The 18,482-nt window shown below is 37.0% G+C and overlaps 2 protein-coding genes across 3 annotated transcripts in view; one reads left to right on the top strand and one right to left on the bottom strand.

Annotated features, from left to right (window-relative positions):
* Positions 1-18,482, top strand: part of FAM185A (family with sequence similarity 185 member A) — a 150,383-nt gene that overhangs the window by 68,270 nt on the left and 63,631 nt on the right. Inside the window, exon 8 of one of the 2 annotated variants that reach the window (XR_010945401.1) lies at positions 17,835-17,937. Coding sequence is in view for 1 of the 2 variants with exons in the window: in XM_067746022.1 (XP_067602123.1) it covers positions 17,835-17,863 (29 nt within the window). In the remaining variant the exon portion in view is untranslated. Of the gene's footprint in view, positions 1-17,834; positions 18,337-18,482 lie in introns of those variants that run through there. The other variant, XM_067746022.1, reaches the window with a different exon arrangement.
* FBXL13 (F-box and leucine rich repeat protein 13) overlaps positions 1,278-18,482 on the bottom strand; it is a 194,497-nt gene continuing 177,292 nt past the window's right edge. Inside the window, 4 exon segments of the mRNA XM_067746011.1 lie at positions 1,278-8,599; positions 12,931-13,094; positions 18,023-18,122; positions 18,124-18,155. Of these exon segments, the coding sequence (XP_067602112.1) occupies positions 8,413-8,599; positions 12,931-13,094; positions 18,023-18,122; positions 18,124-18,155 (483 nt within the window). The 3' untranslated portion in view covers positions 1,278-8,412.

Genomic DNA, 18,482 nt, shown 5'->3' with positions numbered 1-18,482 from the left:
AGATGAAATAGACTTTAAAACAAAGACTGTAAGAAAAGACAAAGAAGGACATTACATAATGATCAAGGGATCAATCCAAAGAGAAGATACAACAATTATAAATATATATGCACCCAGCATAAGCAAAGCTAAACACACAAAGCAAATATTAACAGACATACGGGGAGCAATGGACAGTAACACAATAGTAGTAGGGAATTTAATACCCCATTTACATCAATGGACAGATCATCCAGACAGAAAATCAATAAGGAAACACAGGCCTTAAATGATACACTAAACAAGATGGAACTTATATAAACATTCCATCAGAAAGCAGCAGAATACACATTCTTTTCAAGTGCACATGGAACATTCTCCAGGATAGATAACATGCTAGGCCAGAAAACAAGCCTTGGTAAATTTAAGAAAATTGAAATCATGTCAAGCATCTTTTCTGACCACAATGCTGTGAGACTAGAAATCAACTACAAGAAAAAAGAAAAACCTGCAAAAAATATAAACATGTGGAAGCTAAACAATATGCTACTAAACAACCAATAGATCACTGGTGAAATCAAAGAAGAGATAAAAGAATACCTGGAGACAAATGAAAACAAAAACACAACAATCTAGAATCTCCGGGATGCAGCAAAAGCAGTTCTCAGAGCACAGTTTATAGCAATACAAGCCTGCCTCAGGAAACAAGAAAAATCTCCAATACACAACCTAACATTACACCTAAAGGAACGAGAAAAAGAAAAACAAACAAAACCCAAAATTAGTCAAAGGAAAGAAATCATAAAGGTCAGAGCAGAAATAAATGAAATAGACTCTTAAAAAAAAAAGAAAAGATCAGAGAAGCTAAGAGCTGGTTCTTTGAAAAAATAAAGAAAATTGATAAACCTTTAGCCAGATTCATGAAGAAAAAAAGAGGATCCAAATTAATAAAATCAGAAATGAAAAAGGGGAAGTTACAACTGATGCCATGGAAATAGAGGATCATAAGAGACTACTAGAAACAACTATGTGTCAATAAAATGGACAATGTTGAAGAAATGGGCAAATCCTAGAAATGTACAGTCTTCCAAGAGTGAACCAGCAAGAAGCAGAAAATATGAACAGACCAATTAGAAATAATGATATTGAATTAGTAATAAAAAAACCCTTCCAACAAACAAAAGTCCATGGCCTGATGGCTTCACAGATGAATTCTGGCAAACATTTAGAGAAGAGTTAACACTTACGCTTATTATACTATTCCAAAAAATTGCAGAGGAAGGAACACTTCCAAACTGATTCTACATGGCCAGCATCACCCTGATACCAAAAGTAGACAAAGATATCTCACACATACACAAATTACAGGCAATTATCACTGATGAACATTGATGTAAAAATCTTCAATAAAACATTAGTAAACCGAATCCAACAATACATCAAAAGGATCATATACCATGATCAAGTGGGATTTATCCTAGGGATGCAAGAATTTTTCAATATCCACAAATCAATCAGTGTGATACGCCACATTAATGAAGAATAAAAACCATATGATCATCCCAATAGATGCAGAAAAAGCTTTTGACAAAATTCAGCATCCATTTGTGATTAAAAACTCCCAGAAAGTGGGCCTAGAGGGAACACACCTCAACATAATAAAGGCCATATATGACAAACCAATGCTAACATCATACTTAGGGGTGAAAAGCTGAAAGCATTTCCTCTAAGATCAGTAACGACAAGGATGCCCATTCTTGCCACTTTTATTCTGCATAGTTTTGGAAGTCCTAGCCACAGCAGTCAGACAAGAAAAAGAAATAAATGGAATCCAAATTGGAAAGGAAGAAGAAAAACTGTACTGTTAGCAGATGACATACTATACATAGAAAATCCTGAAGATACCACCAAAAACTACTAGAGCTCATCACTAAATGTGTGAAGTTGCAGGATACAAAATTAATACACAGAAATCTGTTGTGTCTCTATACACTAACAATGAACTATCAAAAAGAGAAATTAAGAAAACAATCCCATTTACCATCACATCAAAAAGAATAAAATACCTAGGAATAAATCTGCCTAAGTAGGTAAAAGACCTGTACTTGGAAAACTATAAGACACTTACAAAAGAAATTGAAGGCAATCCAAACAGATGGAAAGGTATGCTGTGTTCATGGATTGGAAGAATTGATATTGTAAAATGACCATACTAGCCAAGGCAATCTACAGATTCAATGCAATCTATATCAAAATACCAAGGGCATCTTTTTCACACAACTAAAATAATTATTCCTAAAATTTGTGTGGAAACACAGAAGACCCTGAATAACTAAAAAAATCTTCAGAAAGAAGAACAGAGCTGGAGGAATCATGCTCCCTGTCTTCAGACTATACTGTAAAGCTACAGTTAATCAAAACAGTGTGGAATTGGCACAAAAACAGATATGTAGATCAGTGGAACAGAATAGAGACCCAGTAAATAAACCCACACACTTATAGTCAATTAATCTATGACAAAGGAGGCAGGAATATATTACAGTGAAAAAAAGTCTTTTCAATAAGTGGTGCTGGGAAAACTGGACAGCTACATGTAAAAGACTAGAATTAGAATATTCTCTAAAACCATATGCAAAAACAAACTCAAAATGGATTAAAGATCTAAATGTAATACCAGAAAGCAAAACTTGTAGAAGAAAGCATAGGCGGAACACTCTTTGACATAAATTGTAGCAATATTTTGGGAGATCTGTCTGCTGAAGCAAAGGAAATAAAAGCAAAGATAAACAAATGGAACCTAATTAAATTTAAAAGCTTTAGCACAGCAAAGGAAATCATCGACAAAATAAAAACGCAACCTACTGAATAGGAGAAAATATTTGCAAATGATATGACCCATAGAGGTTTATATCCAAAATATACAACAGCTTTTACAACTCAACATCAAAAAAAAAAAAAAAAAGAAAAAAGAAACCTGATTAAAAAATGGGCAGAAGACCCAAATAGATATTTTTCTAAACAAGTCATACAGATGGGCACAGGCACTTGAAAAGATGCTCAACATCATTAATAATCAGAGAAATTCAAACTAAAACCCCAATGAGATATCACCTCACATTTGTCAAAATGGCTATCATTGTAAAAGATCACAAAAAATGTTGGCAAGGATGTGGAGAAAAGGCAAACTTCTTACACTTGGTGAGAATGTAAATTGGTGCAGCCACCATGGAAAACAGTATGGAGGTTTATCAAAAAAACAAAAAATAGGACTAACATGACCCAGCAATTCCACTCCTGGGTATTTATCTGAAAAAAACAAAAATACTAATTTAAAAAGATACATGCACCCCAGTAGTCATAGCGTTATTTATAATGGGTAAAATATGGAAGCAACCTAAGTGTTCATTAACAGATGAATGGATAAAGAAGATGTGGTACGTACAGACACACACACACACACACACACACACACTGGAATACTACTCAGCCATGAAAAAGAATGAAATTTTGCCATTTGCAGCAACATGGATGGACCTGGAGAGTATTATGCTAAGTGAAATAAGTCAGAGAAAGACACTGTATGATATCACTTGTATGTGGAATGTAAAAAATAAACTAGTGAATATAACAAAAAAGAAGCAGACTCAGAGAGAACACACATCAGTGGTTACCAATGGGGAGAGGGAAGTGGGGAGGGGCAGGATAGGGGTAGGGGATTACGAGGTACAAACTACAATATATAAAATAAGCTACAAGGATATATAGTACAACACAGGAGATATAGCCAATATTTTATAATAACTATAAATGGAACATAACCTTTAAAAATTGTCAATCACTATGTTGTACACCTGAAACTTATATAATATTGTATATCAACTACCTCATTAAAATTTTTTGAAAAATAAAATCAGTTGTAAAGCTGAAAAAACTAATACTAACACCTGTTTATCAGCTCATAGTTCTGTAGGTCGAGCTCAGCATGGTTAGATTCTCTGCTCGGGTTATCCACAAGGCTGGACTTAAGGTATTGTCCAGGCTGAGCTCTCATCTAGATGATCTGAGGAATAGTCTACTTCCAGGCTCATTCGTATTGTTGGCAAAATGCAGTTCCTTGTGACTGTGTGACTGAGATCTCTGTTTCCATGCTGGCTGTCAGTTGGCAATCACTCTAAATTTCTAGAGGCCACCTGCATCTCTTTTATATGGCCTTCTCTTCAGGCCAGCACTAATGCAATCAGTCCTTGTCATGCTGTGAATATCTGAGCTCTTTTTCTGCAACCACCTTGGGATAACTCTGCTTTTAAAGAGCTCAGAGGATTAGGTCAGGCCTACTCAGGATAATCTTTGTTTTGCCATATAATGTAACAGTCATGGAGTGATATCTCATCACATTCATAGTTTCCACTTATACTCAAGAAGAAGACATTTTACAAAAATATAGGTAATAGGGGGCAGCTATTTTGAAATTCTTTGTACCAGAGCTCTTGTGTAACATGTTTTCTACTTACTATTGTGCTTACTATGACAACAGTATAACTTTAAGCTGTGAATAAAACACATCACAAATATGATGCAGTTGCTACTGATTCTTATTTTTTGTATGTAATTTAAGACATAATGCGTTGCGGGGAGGGGGCATTCAGCTACTTTATAGCCTGGTGTATGAAGACAGATTTTCACTTTTACAATGGCGTACTATATAAAGTTATTTTATGAATTCTCTTTCTTTCAAACTTTACATGTTTATTCCTGGAACATTTAAATTATACAACACTGAATAGACCTATCTACTGAACTGTATTTCTTATGCTTAGGATAAATCAGTTCTTAAGCTCCGATTTTCTAATAAGCCTTTCCAAATATGACTTGTACTAGACTCTTTTTGTTAATATTTTATTTGGAGTTCTGTCTTTAACTTCTTATTTATAAAACAAAAAGTCAGCTTTGCGGGGTGTCTCAAAGTCACTTTTTAGTTCACCCTTCATGAAATCAAAATTTGTATGAGTTTGGACGACACTTACATGTTAGTATGTTTGATGTGGTTGTGGTGTGTGTGTGTTAAATTATTAAGTAGAGGAAACTGGGAAGCAATGAGGCAATTTTTATAATCTTTTTCACCTTATGCAATTATATAAATACTTTCATGACTAAAAATAAAGTTTATGAAGTTTGTCAAAAACAGCCAGAAAGGTCATGAGCATAAACAGCAGTCAACTGTATTTAAAATTATTAAAGGAATGGTACATCTTTGGATAACATAGTCAAGTCCAAACAGAAAGGAAATGTGACATATTTTACTCTCTTGAACACAGACCTATATATTTCAAATGCTTAAGATCTGAAGACCTAAGTAATATTTTGGATACCTTGAGTACTTTGCACTGAGAACTTAAAGATTTCATAGCCCACTTTTCATGGTCCCCTTTCATAGCCCATTTTTCTAACACCTACCCTTTTTCTTTCATTTCTGTAACTATAAAATGTGTCTCCTCATAATTAACAAATGTGTCTCCTCTTTTTGTTTTAAAGAAGACCTTACTCAAAGAGTTTTTGGAGCAGACTTTGACAGTTAAATACCCTGCCTGGTTTCTAGAGAACATAACGGGGTATGTTTCTCCTTAACCCTGGTCTTCCCCATGCACGTGTTTTTCCTTTAGAAAGCAGTTGCCTCCTGTATAGGTCTCTCCAGTTTTGTGCTTGTGACAGTTAGGGGTCAGAAGCCAATTTATATGCAGCTGCCAGAATCTCCAAATTTAGTTAAAAATCACCCTCTGGAACAGTCATCTTATGTCTGTTGGGTTAGGTCTTAAAATTTCCTACTCGGCTGATTCCCCTGTCTACTTCCAGGAGCCATTCTACAGCTAAATGATACTACGTACTTCAAAAACTTTCAAAACCAACTTAAGAAAGGGGAGAATTACTAAAAGCATTTAGCTGATATCAGAATACCCTATAATAATACCTTGTAAAATACCTTTTAAAAAAGTAAGACCTTTAAAAACTTTTCAAAATAACTTTCATATCTTTTACCTTAAGTTTTATCCTTACTTCACATTTGTGGGGTACAAAAGACAGTAACCCCATTTAAAAGATGAGTAATGGAGGAAATAGAAAGGTTAAAAGACTGATCTAATATTACCAACATTGTTTGTGGCAGTCAGAACAGATTTCTTCCTTTCCTGGACTCTATAAACATCAGTGTTACGTAGTATCAAATAATGATACACTGGCATGTGATCATTTGAATTCTGTTAAAATCCAAAAGGAGTTATCTTTTACCAGAATGGTAAAAATTCATAGATTAAAGCTTTTAAAAATTAATCTGTAGGTACACAATCAGTAACGCGTATCTCCTAGCATAAAATTGGGAGCTTTTTTGATATACCATAGTTTGAAAAATTCTTCCATAGTGCAAATTTGATCTTTCTGTTTTTTAAGGAGCCTCCATACTGTTCCATAGTGGCTGTACCAATTTACATTTCCACCAACCGTATAGGAGGGTTCCCTTTCTCCACTCCCTCCCCAGCATTTATGACTGTAGCCATTCTGATCAGAGTGAGGTAATACCTCATTATAATTTTGATTTGCATTTCTCTAATATTTAGTTACGTTGAGCATTTTTTCATGTGCCTGTTGGCCATCTGTATGTCTTTTTTTGGAGAAATGTCTATTTAGATCTTCTGCCTGTATTTGGATTGGGTTGTTTGGGTTTTTTTTGATATTGAGCTATATGAGCTGTTTGTATATGTTGTAAATTAATCCCTTGTCTGTTGCATCATTTGCAAATATTTTCTCCCATTCTGTAGGTTGTCTTTTCATTTTGTTTAAGGTTTCCTTTGCTGTGCAAAAGCTTTTAAGTGTAATTAGGTCCCATTTGTTTATTTTTGATTTTATTTCCATTACTCTAGGAGATGGATCCAAAAAGATATTTCTGCAATTTATGTCAGAATGTTCTGCCTGTGTTTTCCTCTAGGAGGTTTATAGTATTTGGTCTTACATTTAGATCTTTAATCTACTTTGAGTTTATTTTTGTATATGGTGTTAGAGAATGTTATTTCTTTCTTTTATATATAGCTGTCCAGTTTTCCCAGCACCACTTATTGAGGAGACTCTTTTCTCCATTGTATCTTCTTGTCTCCTTTGTCATAGATTAATTGACCATAGGTGTGTGTGTTTATTTCTGGGCTTTCGATTCTCTTCCATTGACCTATATTTCTATTTTTGTGCCAGTACCATACTTTCTTGATTACTGTAGCTTTGTAGTATAGTCTGAAGTCAGAGAGTCTCATTCCTCCTGCTCTGTTTTTCTTTCTCAAGATTGCTTTGGCTATTCAGGATCTATTGTGTTTCCATACAAATTAAAAATTTATTTTTGTTCTAGTTCTGTGGAAAGTGCCATTGGTAAATTGATAGGGATTGCACTGAATCTGTAGATTGCTTTGGGTAGTATAGTCATTTTAAAAAATATTGATTCTTTCAATTCAAGAACACGTTATATCTTTCCATCTGTTTGTGTCATCTTCAATTTCTTTCATATGATCCAGCAATCCCACTCCTGGGCATATATCCAGAGAAAACTATAATTCGAAAAGATACTTGCACCCCAATGTTCATTGAAGCACTATTTGCAATAGCCAAGACATGGAAGCAACCTAAGTGTCCATCAACAGATGAATGGAGAAAGAAGATGTGGGGGGTGTGTGTGTGTGTGTGTGTGTGTGTAAAATGGAATATTAGTCTTAAAAATAATGAAGTAATACCATTTGCAGCAACAAGGATGAACCTAGAGATTATCACATTAAGTGAAGTAAGCTAGACCAAGACAAATATCATATGACATCTCTTATACATGGAATCTAAAAAAAGAAAAGATACAAATGAACTTATTTACAAAACAAAAATAGACCCACAGACATAGAAAGCAAACTTAGGTTACCAAAGGGGAAAGGTGGTAGGGGGAGAGATAAATTAGGAGTCTGGGATAAACATGTACTGACTACTATATGTAAAATGTATATAGATCCTTGAAGTCATTGCCCTTACTCAAACTCTTACTCTGATTTATATAGCCTTCTGCTTTCTTTTCTAAAGAGAAGCTTCTAAATTCCTTGTCAATAACATCACATTTCTCAGGATTGTTTCGTACAACTGTAACCTTAAATTTGATAATCTCATCAAAACTATTGGTTTGATTAAGGTAAATTTAAGAGGAAAATTTACGTAGTAGCAGTGCTTGATTTGGCTTTTTAAAATCATGATTATTAGACAGAAGAACTTATAGATGTATTTAGAAACATTTGTAGCTGGAATAAGAATCTGGAGATGATTTGCTGTTTGTTTACACAGTTAAGATCCAGCTAGTAAAAATACTTGGACGAAATGAAGTTGCCAAGTTCTACATATTTTGTTCTTCCTGCTTGAGGTTGAAGGTCATGCTGCTTCCTCTTCACTACTGTATGTTGACTCTTCCGCCATCAATTCTGAATCTTTAAGTTGTGTTATATCTTGTTGCTCTGGAAGGGGCTTGCCTTCGCAGTCATAGCCAAACCACAGTGGAGGGTCAGTAGCATTATATTCCTGCTGCTGAACTATAGATGACATTCTGTTAGCTGCTTCTCTGTAATAACAGTGATGAGCATTAGCTAGTTGCAGAAGTAATCACTAGTGCAGAATTTTCAAACTAGATCACATTTGGAATTAAAGAACTCACTGTCACAACTTGAATTCATTTCACATCTCTCTTGCCTTCCTGATGGGGAGGGTGTGGGTAAATTGTGCTAATAATCAGGATCCCAAAGCTTAAGTAGCTCAATAGTTCTCTGGTTCATCCAGTTCAGAGATTAACAGATACAGTAAATGAAAAGTATCAGGAAACTTGAAAATGTAGAAACTGAATGCTCCTGCCAGAAACATGTCTGTCTGTTTGTCTCAAACTCCCTCTCTCTCTTTTAATAGCTTAATGCTCTAGTATAGATGGGAGCTGGGAAATATTGAAAAGAAAATGTCTACTTAGGACTCACTGTGTGTTCTAAGTTTCTTCAAGTGCATGTGGGATCCTTTGAGTACCTTCTGCTCAGGTACTTAGGCCTGAGTGACTCCAAGAACTTGTAGGAAATGATTTGGGAATTGAAGCCGTCTACTGCAGTGGTTAGTCATTACACATTTAACCTGGCGAGAGAGGTTTCTTTGGATCAGTATAGAACAATGATTTTCAAACACGATATGCCACACAGTTGTAAAGTATCAGATGGTTAATAATAATGATATTTTGAAGTTTGTAAGTGATTTTTGTTTTTTATAAATTAAAGGGGATTCAAGGTTATCCCTGTAATAACATCACTTGCCCTCACATTTCCTTCTAGTTTCTTGAGTAAGCTAAAAGAAAGGGGAATTTGGAGCCTACATCGAAGACTACTTGTAATCAGCCTCTTATTTATGCATCAGCAAGTAAATTGGGCAAACAGTACTTATCTCCCCTTATTGATCAAATCTCTTGAATGTTAGAGCTTTAAAAAACTTGAAAATCACTAATCTAAAGATAAAAGAGCAGCATAACAGTGATAAGATCTAGGTACAAAGTATGGCTCTGTCTTTTATTTGTATGACTTTGGGTATGTTATTTAAGCTGCTTATACCAGTTTCCTTATTCATTTTTATGGTAATAGGGTATTTGTGAGGATTAGATAATAAACATAAAATAAGATTTAGCACATACATGGCCAGTGATAATTGTTAAGTAATATTATTTGTTCATATTAATAATAAAATTCAGTAGGTCCAAATTACAAGGGCCTTACCACAAAGACCTTTCCGTGAGCTAGAGAGGAGAACTCTGAGATTTATTTCCTAACAACACAGATATTAGAGTACCTAGGTAGTAATTTATGCTGCCAGGAACTGCTAAATAAGGTCCTCAAGGAATCTCTATACTGCTGTTTGGGGCTCTGAAGACCACCTAGACTTTCTCTACTCATCTCTCTAAAGTTTAAAGTTTTCGACTCCAGACACAAAAATATCAGAAAGGTCCCTTTGCTCTTTGCTAATTATAGACTTAATGGCTCTTCTGCCTCTTTGTGATTCAGACCCTCCTGGGTTGTGGAGACTATTGTTTGGGTCTTTCTCCCTCTTTTCCACTATGCTTTTCTTCATCTCCATTGCCTGTCTTGCTTTCCCCACAGAGGTCCATAAATTGAAAGGTTAGTTGAATACAACTGCTTCAAATGTAGACAGCTAGATTTTCCCGTCAAATTTATAATCTCAGTTATTACTTATTTCTCCTTGAATTAAAGGAGACTTTATTATGTCTCCACATGGGACTTCTGGAATCACTTCCTGGGATCCCTTCAGGCTCTGGGGTTGTAGAATAACAGCATATCTCATGCTGGAAGCGCTTCAGCCAATTTGCTCATTGACCAAAAGTTTGCTACTCCCCTAGTTCAGATAGGATGGGCTGAACAGACCTCTTTGATTTGTAAAGCTGGTGCAGTGTTTTCAGATTCCATTGAGTATGGGGGAATTTGTATAAAGAACAGTTTCTTCTGAGGGCTATAATTGGACTTTAAGGGCTGCATTGTATACTTTTATGTCCAAATGGAATCAGATGTGTGGGAATACATTGCTTTGTGATTCAAAGTCATTGAACCTCTTCCCAAGAAAAATCTCCTATATCCTAACTACCAAATGTTCCATTTCACCCAGACAAAACAAAGCTCTTGCTGTTTAGGGAGCGAGAGCAAACAACTGTGCTTTTTTAGAGTGAACATAGGTAGGGGATTAGATGTCATCATGAGCTTGTGTCTTGAAGGGTCCACATTCTCTGCAGCACTTCCAGTTCCACCCAAGAATCCCATGGATCTAAGTGGAGAAGAAGATGCTCTACAGTCTCTAGAGCTGACCCCAAACAGCAGAATGTGGCCAGGCCTTACCACTTCTCTAATCAGTTTTGAAGCCCAAGTATCTTGGGCTTGACTGACAAACAGCATCCTCTCCTAGAAGCAGGATGTCAAGAACAGATGCTCCTGGAGCCTAACTAGTCTAGCCACCCTGCTGCGGGGATAGCCCTTCTCCATTGCTAGACAAGGATAGAATCAGAGAATTCTAGGCCTCTTTCTTGCTGGATCTTAGCAGGAGTGGAGCTATAAGGGAGAGTACAGTGGTTTGGCCTCTTTAGACAATGAGATGGGCAGACAAGCCAGCTCCCTTCTAGGTATTAGGGCCAAGTCTCTGTCTGCTTCTTGCTCATAGGGACAGGCAGGCTTGGTGGTAGAAAACAAAATAGACCTTTTGGCTGTCCTGGATTAGGTAAAGGAATTTTCCATAGATTCAGTTAGTTAACTAGAGTTTTGCATTGGGTTTTGGGGGCCAAACCCTAGTAGTAAAATCTTACTTGTTTTATTTTCTTTGCGTATTTTTATCTAAGGACCTTGCAAGAGGAGTGGGTAGTCAAAGGCAGGAATTGGAAATTACTAGATATCTTGGGTCTTCTTGACCAAGCACCATATTTATTACACTTTAACATCCCATACCATGATTACGTTCACCATGTTTAGGATCAGAGAGGCCCTGGCTAGAAAGTCTTCATTCATTCTACTTAAAATCCTACGTTTTAGAAGTTCAATAATATTACCTCCCCAAAATAATGATCGGCAAAATAAAGTCAAAAGATTAGAAGCTAAACTCCTTTGTGTAATATATTAATTCATTTACTGTCATCTTGCCCAAAGTTGGCTGTTTAACGATATGACAGGGTCAGCAGGGACTCGTAGGACCTCATTTCATGGTATACACTTCAAATGAAGTTAATAATATCCATGTCAGTCGTCTCCAGACCTATCAAGAAGGGCTGAGTCTCTACTCCTCTCCAAAAATTTTTAAGAACCTGCTCCCTTTTTTCTGATCCAGCTTCAGTTGGCTGCCCTCCTCCCTGGCAAGCCTGGGCCCAGTGAGAGTGCCTATTTTACAAGTAATAGTTTTGTTTTTGTTTTGTTTTTCATTTCATTTTAGCATACACATCCTTAGATCAGAAATCATTTTCTTCCTCAGGCATCAAGTGACCAGGTCTCATGGGTCAGCTCATGCCCGGGCTGCTTAATTAAGAAAGTTCTTCTGTGAAGTCTACATGCTTAGAACACCTTATGTACTTTGTACCTTGATACTATTAATTCTTAGTATTCATTTTTCCAACCTTCAGAAAAGAACCTGACCTTCAGGGATTGGTCAGGAATTCTCATTTGAACACTCCACAGGTTACTTCAAGAGGTCAGTTAAAATACTTGCACATTTTTACTTTCAGTCAGTAGGAAAAAAAAATGAACAATGGAGCAAATAACTGCTTTCTATCTAAAAACTCACAGGGTGGACACCTAATACCTTCTACCTTTATAGATTGCTTATTTACCCAACTCTTATTTCATTGGAAACATTTTGTAAATTGAGTAAATAGGTTGGCCTGTAGCAGTCATCAGAATACCTTACTCTGAGCTCTAGATCTTAGTTAAATAACAACTGTCAAACAAATAGCTTTGGGAGAGATGGGGCTCTTAGGATAACTGTTAATAATTTGTCCATAATTGTGAGCTAGTTTAGTCTGATTCGTTTCTTAACCCCTAGAGGAGATTAACTGAATGGAAATATTTTGAGAGAGGAGTAGAGGAAGAGCTAGTGATTATTCTATGAGGAGCAGAGTTAAGGCCTTGAGCATCTGCATGGTCAAAGAAGGGGAAGTACTAAGAGTAGAAGGGCTACTGGGAAAGGAATGTGAAGCCACAAAGACTATTTTAGAGGGAGCTTCCCTTGGTTCAGCCCAAAATATTGGCTTCAATTAGGTAAAAAATAAAATGAAACCTTCCTAACTCTGAAAACCACTATGTATTATGAATGCTGTGGTGACATATTCTATTTTCTCAGAAAGTAGTTCTCAAAGTTTTTCATATTCAGGTACATACTTACTTGGAAATAAGTCTGCAGTATAGCATCTTTAGGATCCGGAGTTGTTTGCAGCCCATCTGAAGTTTCACAAGCATTTGGTCAGTAAGCAGGATACAACCGGAAACATCCAAAATGTACAGGTAATGGCATTTTGCCGATAACATCTCCAACGCTGAGTCAGTAATCTAAACACACAGCCAAAGTAACTCTGATTATTCCAACAAACTCCATCCCAGGGAAGAGTAGTGTATTGGTCAGTTTGGGCTGCTATAACAAAATACCACAGACTAGATGGTTTAAATAGCATACATTTATTTCTCACAGTTCTAGAGGCTGAAGAGTCCAAGATCAAGTTACCCACAGGTTCAGTGTCTGGTGAGGGCCCTCTTCCTGGTTTGCAGATGGCTACCTTCTTGCTGTAGCCTCACATGGCAGAGAGTGAGCTCTAGTTTCTTCCTCTTCTTTAAGGACACTAATTCCATCATGGGGGCTCTACCCTTGTGACCTCGGTCTAAACCTAATTAGCCCCCCAAAGCCTCACCTCCTAATACTATCACATCAGGGATGAGGGTTTCAACATACAAATTTTGGAAGGACATAAATACTCAGTCCATAACAAGTAGAATCAGAACCATTGTAGATTCTCTTTAACTAGCTTGTCACGTGATGAGCCTATATAACTCAAGTTAGTGATTTAAGTCTGTTTCCAGAACAGTAAGATGTCTGTTTCAAGTGGCACTAATAGAATTTGTGATCTTGCTATTATTTTCATTTTAGAGTTTTCTGTTTGGGATTGGAAACTTCATCAAAATTTCCCTAGTAATACCTGTCACACCAATATGAGCAGTTTATGAAATGCTGCAGTAATGGGATTTAACTTTAAACTTGAAATCCACTGTAAGGCATCATCAATTTGAGAAACATAAGTTTAATGACATCACATGTTACAAAACTATAAAATATATATATCCACTGAAGTTAACCTGTTGCAGACAGGACCAGATTGCTGTGAGAAGGGATCTGGACATCTCTGATGATTTGTGTATGGAGTAATTGGTTCTGGAAAGGGACAAGTAGGTAAGACAGATGTTTGTAGGCAGCAGGGGAGAGAAGAGTAGAAGCCACAGAGACTGCATGAATCTCACTCTGAGAATTTCTGCTCAGGGTTCCAGTATCTTGAGAGTTTGCCCAGATGTTCTGCAGAGGTAATTCAACTCCACTTCTTGGATTACTTCACTTACTCAAGGTTTAGCTTTTGAATTTATAGCTGAACTGGGACTTGCTGCAAAATCAACTAGATTACTCTCCCCAAAGGAATTTTTTTCCAACTGGATTTAATTTCTTATTTTAAATGTTTGAACATTCTAAAAAACATGCCATGAGGCTAAGCTCTTGTTTTTAACATAAAATTGAGAGAATTATGCTGAAAAACCCTTCAGTTTGAAATGTATACTTTTTATGTTTGGAAAAATAGATGTCATTGTCTAAGCATGCTCTGTTTCCAGAACTTGCTCAGAACCAAGGTTTAACATTGCATCTGATTCTCACAAAAATGCTTCAGACATTTTTGCCATTCTTTGTGGGTCTCTGAAGATCTAATGTCACTGGGGGTGGGGATTAACCCTCAGAATTGTAGAGAAAAGGAAAGACAATGAGATGATGGAAAAATCCTGGATAGGTAGAGCTCAGAGTGCTAGGTTTTATTGATACCGGGGGAACTGAAAAGGAGCCCAACATTTCCTGTAGATCAGAATCCCAAATGTTCAGTGACTGAGGTGATGTTTTGGGGACTTATGGGAGCTGGAAACTGGAGGTGGAGATGACTGGTCATGCTCGTAACTCCCAGATACATGGTCTTGATCTCAGTCCTACTGAGCAGAGATTATGTTATTCTCATTTTAGTGCTGGGTGGGATGAGGTCACAGTACTACTCACTGACCTTGGCGGCGAGCTGATTGAAGGGACCTTCCAGGAGGTGGACAAGATGGCCATTCAAGATTGACCCATGGGCTTTTGGGAGACCTAGCCTGGAATGGTGAGCCAGACACTAATGTGTTTCATGGCTCATCAGAAGCAATGGAACTGAAATGTATTAGACAGGACCACAGCCTTATGATTTCTGAGGCTGTGAGGAGTGTTCACATTGGCCCAACTTAAGGTCACTACATCTTCTGAATCAGGATACTCATTTCACCTGCATAGATGGTAAAGCTAAATCCTCCCTTACATTGAGGTTCTGAAATAACTACTCCCCTTCCTTTTTCTCAGCGTAGATCTTCAGTGTAGAGTGATTCATTTTATAATATCTTACTTGTGTGATATCCTCCTTAGTTTCTAGGCTGCAAGACAATATCCACCGCACGATTTATAGAAGGAACTCTCAGTTTTTCCTTACCAAAAAACAAACCAAAGTGAAACGAAACAACAAAAAATTCTCTGCCTCAATTCCTGTTCTCATTGGAGTCTTTCCTTTTCTCATTCTCCTACCTTCCTCGCTTATTAGTGGAGCCTCTTAAAAGCCCAGTCGACATCTGTGCCTGCTTTACAGCCAAGGCAGTTCCCAGTGAGCCATGTGTTACCCATGTGTCCGTGTGCAGTGGAAGCAAGGACCCTGCGAGCCATGACTGCTCAAGCTGCAGAGGGTTCATGGTCAGTGCTGCTAGTGTCCTGAGTTCCTTGACCCAGCTCACTTCTAGAACCAGATGATGTTGACCAGAAAGGCATCTGGTTTCCCTAGTTCTAAACAAGTACACTATTGAACAAAGAGAGTTTTACTGTGAATTTTTCAGATTAATGTCATGATTCACCATGTCTTTTCCACCACTGCCTCCTTTTCCTTATTGTGGCACAGTTAATGATGGAGGAATCAGGAGTTCCTAGCATCACTTTCTTAGTCTACTCACCACCCAGACTAAACAACTGAGAAGCTGAATTTTTAGACTAGCTAGAATGAAGGCATCTTGAAATGTCAGGTGATGCTTTGGTAAACAGAAGCCCATCAGTGTGCACAATAGAAGAGGACAAGGTTGTTAATAACCTTGCAATTTCTGAGGATTTTTTTAAAGTTTTTTTAGTTTTCTTCCCTCTGAGTATTTTACTTCCTCTGAGTTTTTTCTGTTAATTTGGTTTGGTCTTTATCTTCCACTTTAGAGGCTTTTCTTTTAAGTCTAGTCTCTTATGTCCTTGATGTCTGCTCATGATTAATAGTGGAGAGCTAAAAGCTGATTGGAAGGTCTGAGTGCAGGATATGGGCCTTCTCTACATTAAACTTCAATGGTTTAGATGGCTTATTTGTTGGAAAATCCACATATGTCAGTATTTTTCAATCTTTCATGTTGGGCTAGTCAGAGTCCCCAGAAAAGAGGCTTCCAATCTGCTGCCTGGAGGCAGAGATCTGGCACCCATATTCTAAATGCTCTGTTGGAAAAGTGCTGAATGTCTCTGCGTTCAGCATTGAGTCACTTAATTCCCATTTTCATTTTTGTACCCAAGATCTCAATTATACATGAGTCTCCCAGCTCAGCAACCTTCTGTTTTATTATCTGGAGAGCAGATAGTAGAGAGATTTCAGTCCCCCCCTCCCAGAGGACATTTAGCAATATCTGGAGACATTTTTTATTGTTATGACTGGAGGTGTGGGGGGCTAGGTGCTACTGACATATAGTGGATAGAGGGCAAGGATGCTGTTAAACATCCTACAGTACACAGAACAGTTCCCCACTACAAAGAATGATCTTGTCCAAAATATCAGTAACGCCAAGGCTGAGAAATCTGGCTGTAGGAAATACATCTCAAATCTGGTGAGAGTGGGGAGGGGCAGTTGCCCAGAGGTATGGAGTAGAGGAGCAGATCTAGAGATCTGTCTACTTCTCAAGAACGTTTAACCCAGTCTTCCTTATTCTAGCCACCGTCTTAAGCTAGTTCCAGAGGTACACAGTATTGCCAAGTTTGAAGATTATGGTGTAAATCCACTTTTTTCCCAGCTTTCTCTATGTTGTCTTAGGATTCAAAGCTATCTCTGGTATGCTAAATTCGTCCATCTACTTTCAAGTTTCCAAAATTTCGTTGCTCTTGTCTCCTCTACTGTTTTCCCTATCAAAGTGGCCCCTCACCCTTCTTCTGCAGTTTTGGTAGGGTTTCAAGAGGGAACAATATTATGTGTGTATATTCAATCTGCCATATTAATCCAGAGCCAGAGATCTCTCTTTCTTGACATGGGGATATATGCATAGTATATTAAGAGAAAAGAAAGTAGGTTACAATGTATTATAGAAAGTATGATTCTGTTCTTTAAAAAACAAGACAAAGCACAAACCTGTAACTATTTATAATCTCTGTACATAGAAAAGAATTCTAGAAGAATAAGTATAAAATGCAACAGTGGTTATGTCCTGGTTGGTGGTATGACTTTGAATTTTTACTTTGTCCTTCACACTTTTATATGTAGTCCAAAGATTTTGCAATGAGTATATATTCCTTTCAAAGAAGATGTCAAGAAAAATTATCCAACACTTGAAAATAAGACAAAAGATGATTGCATATCCTTTCACTGTCTTACCGGAACATTGTTTTAACAGGTCCAACTGAGAAATTCTATAAGGAATTATGCTTTTGTTTGACATACTGTTTAGTACTGATTAGGGCCCAAACTCTGTTATATTTTTGCCCAGGAGAGATACAAATTATTTCTGTCTGGTAGAAACTATAACTCCAAGGTTATGGATTTATTACCTTGTAGGACATTAACCAATTTTGGATTTAACCTAACAATTATATTCCAACATTCTTTCTTTAGTTCCTATATAAATACCCAGTTTGATCAAATGCTCTATGAATTGACTTTACCATTTTGCTGGTTCTCTCATTGAATTAAATATTTGACACATTTTTATATTTGTATAAGAGTTGTCTTTAACTTCTTGCAGATTCTACTTTGACACAAATGAAATCATAAAGCTATTTCCAATTTGGGGAAAGAAGAGAACTCTAATGAATACCACAGACATGGCAAAGAAAACAAGTTCTCTGGTGAGTCCAACTGCTAATTGCTACCCTGCCTGGGTTCTTTGGCAATACTTCAATCTGATATGTCTGAGCTGACTCCTGCACATACCTTTGGACAGCCAGCAATGCTGAGAGATGTGAGATTAATACAATAAATGGCCAGTGCTTTAATAATCTCATCTGACAGCTGGGGGCAGTAAGAGACATCCATGTTCCAAGATCAGTGAGCCTTTGCAGAATGCCTGCAAGAAATTCCAAAGTTAAAGGTTTTTTTCTTTTTCTTTTTCTTAGTCTTTATTCAAATGTTGTGTACATCTATAGCCATCTTACCCATAGCAATTTACCTAATATGCATTTCAGTTTCTGAAATATAGATGTGTTACATTTTGTTGCAAACAAAAGCCATTATGTCCAGAATTTCTTTATAACAAAAGATACTCACACACCAGTTAACAGTTCAGTAATAATCAAATTCCTGCTAACAGAATTTGGTTTTCCTGAGGTTAGCGCAAATGGAATTTTACCCATGTGGTTAGTAATTATTAGAGTTATATTCAGTCCAATGAGTG

Source organism: Pseudorca crassidens, chromosome 8 (genome assembly GCF_039906515.1).
Source record: "Pseudorca crassidens isolate mPseCra1 chromosome 8, mPseCra1.hap1, whole genome shotgun sequence".
Taxonomy (NCBI): domain Eukaryota; kingdom Metazoa; phylum Chordata; class Mammalia; order Artiodactyla; family Delphinidae; genus Pseudorca; species Pseudorca crassidens.
Note: the sequence above shows the minus strand (reverse complement) of the source record. Positions and strands in the feature narration are given on the sequence as shown.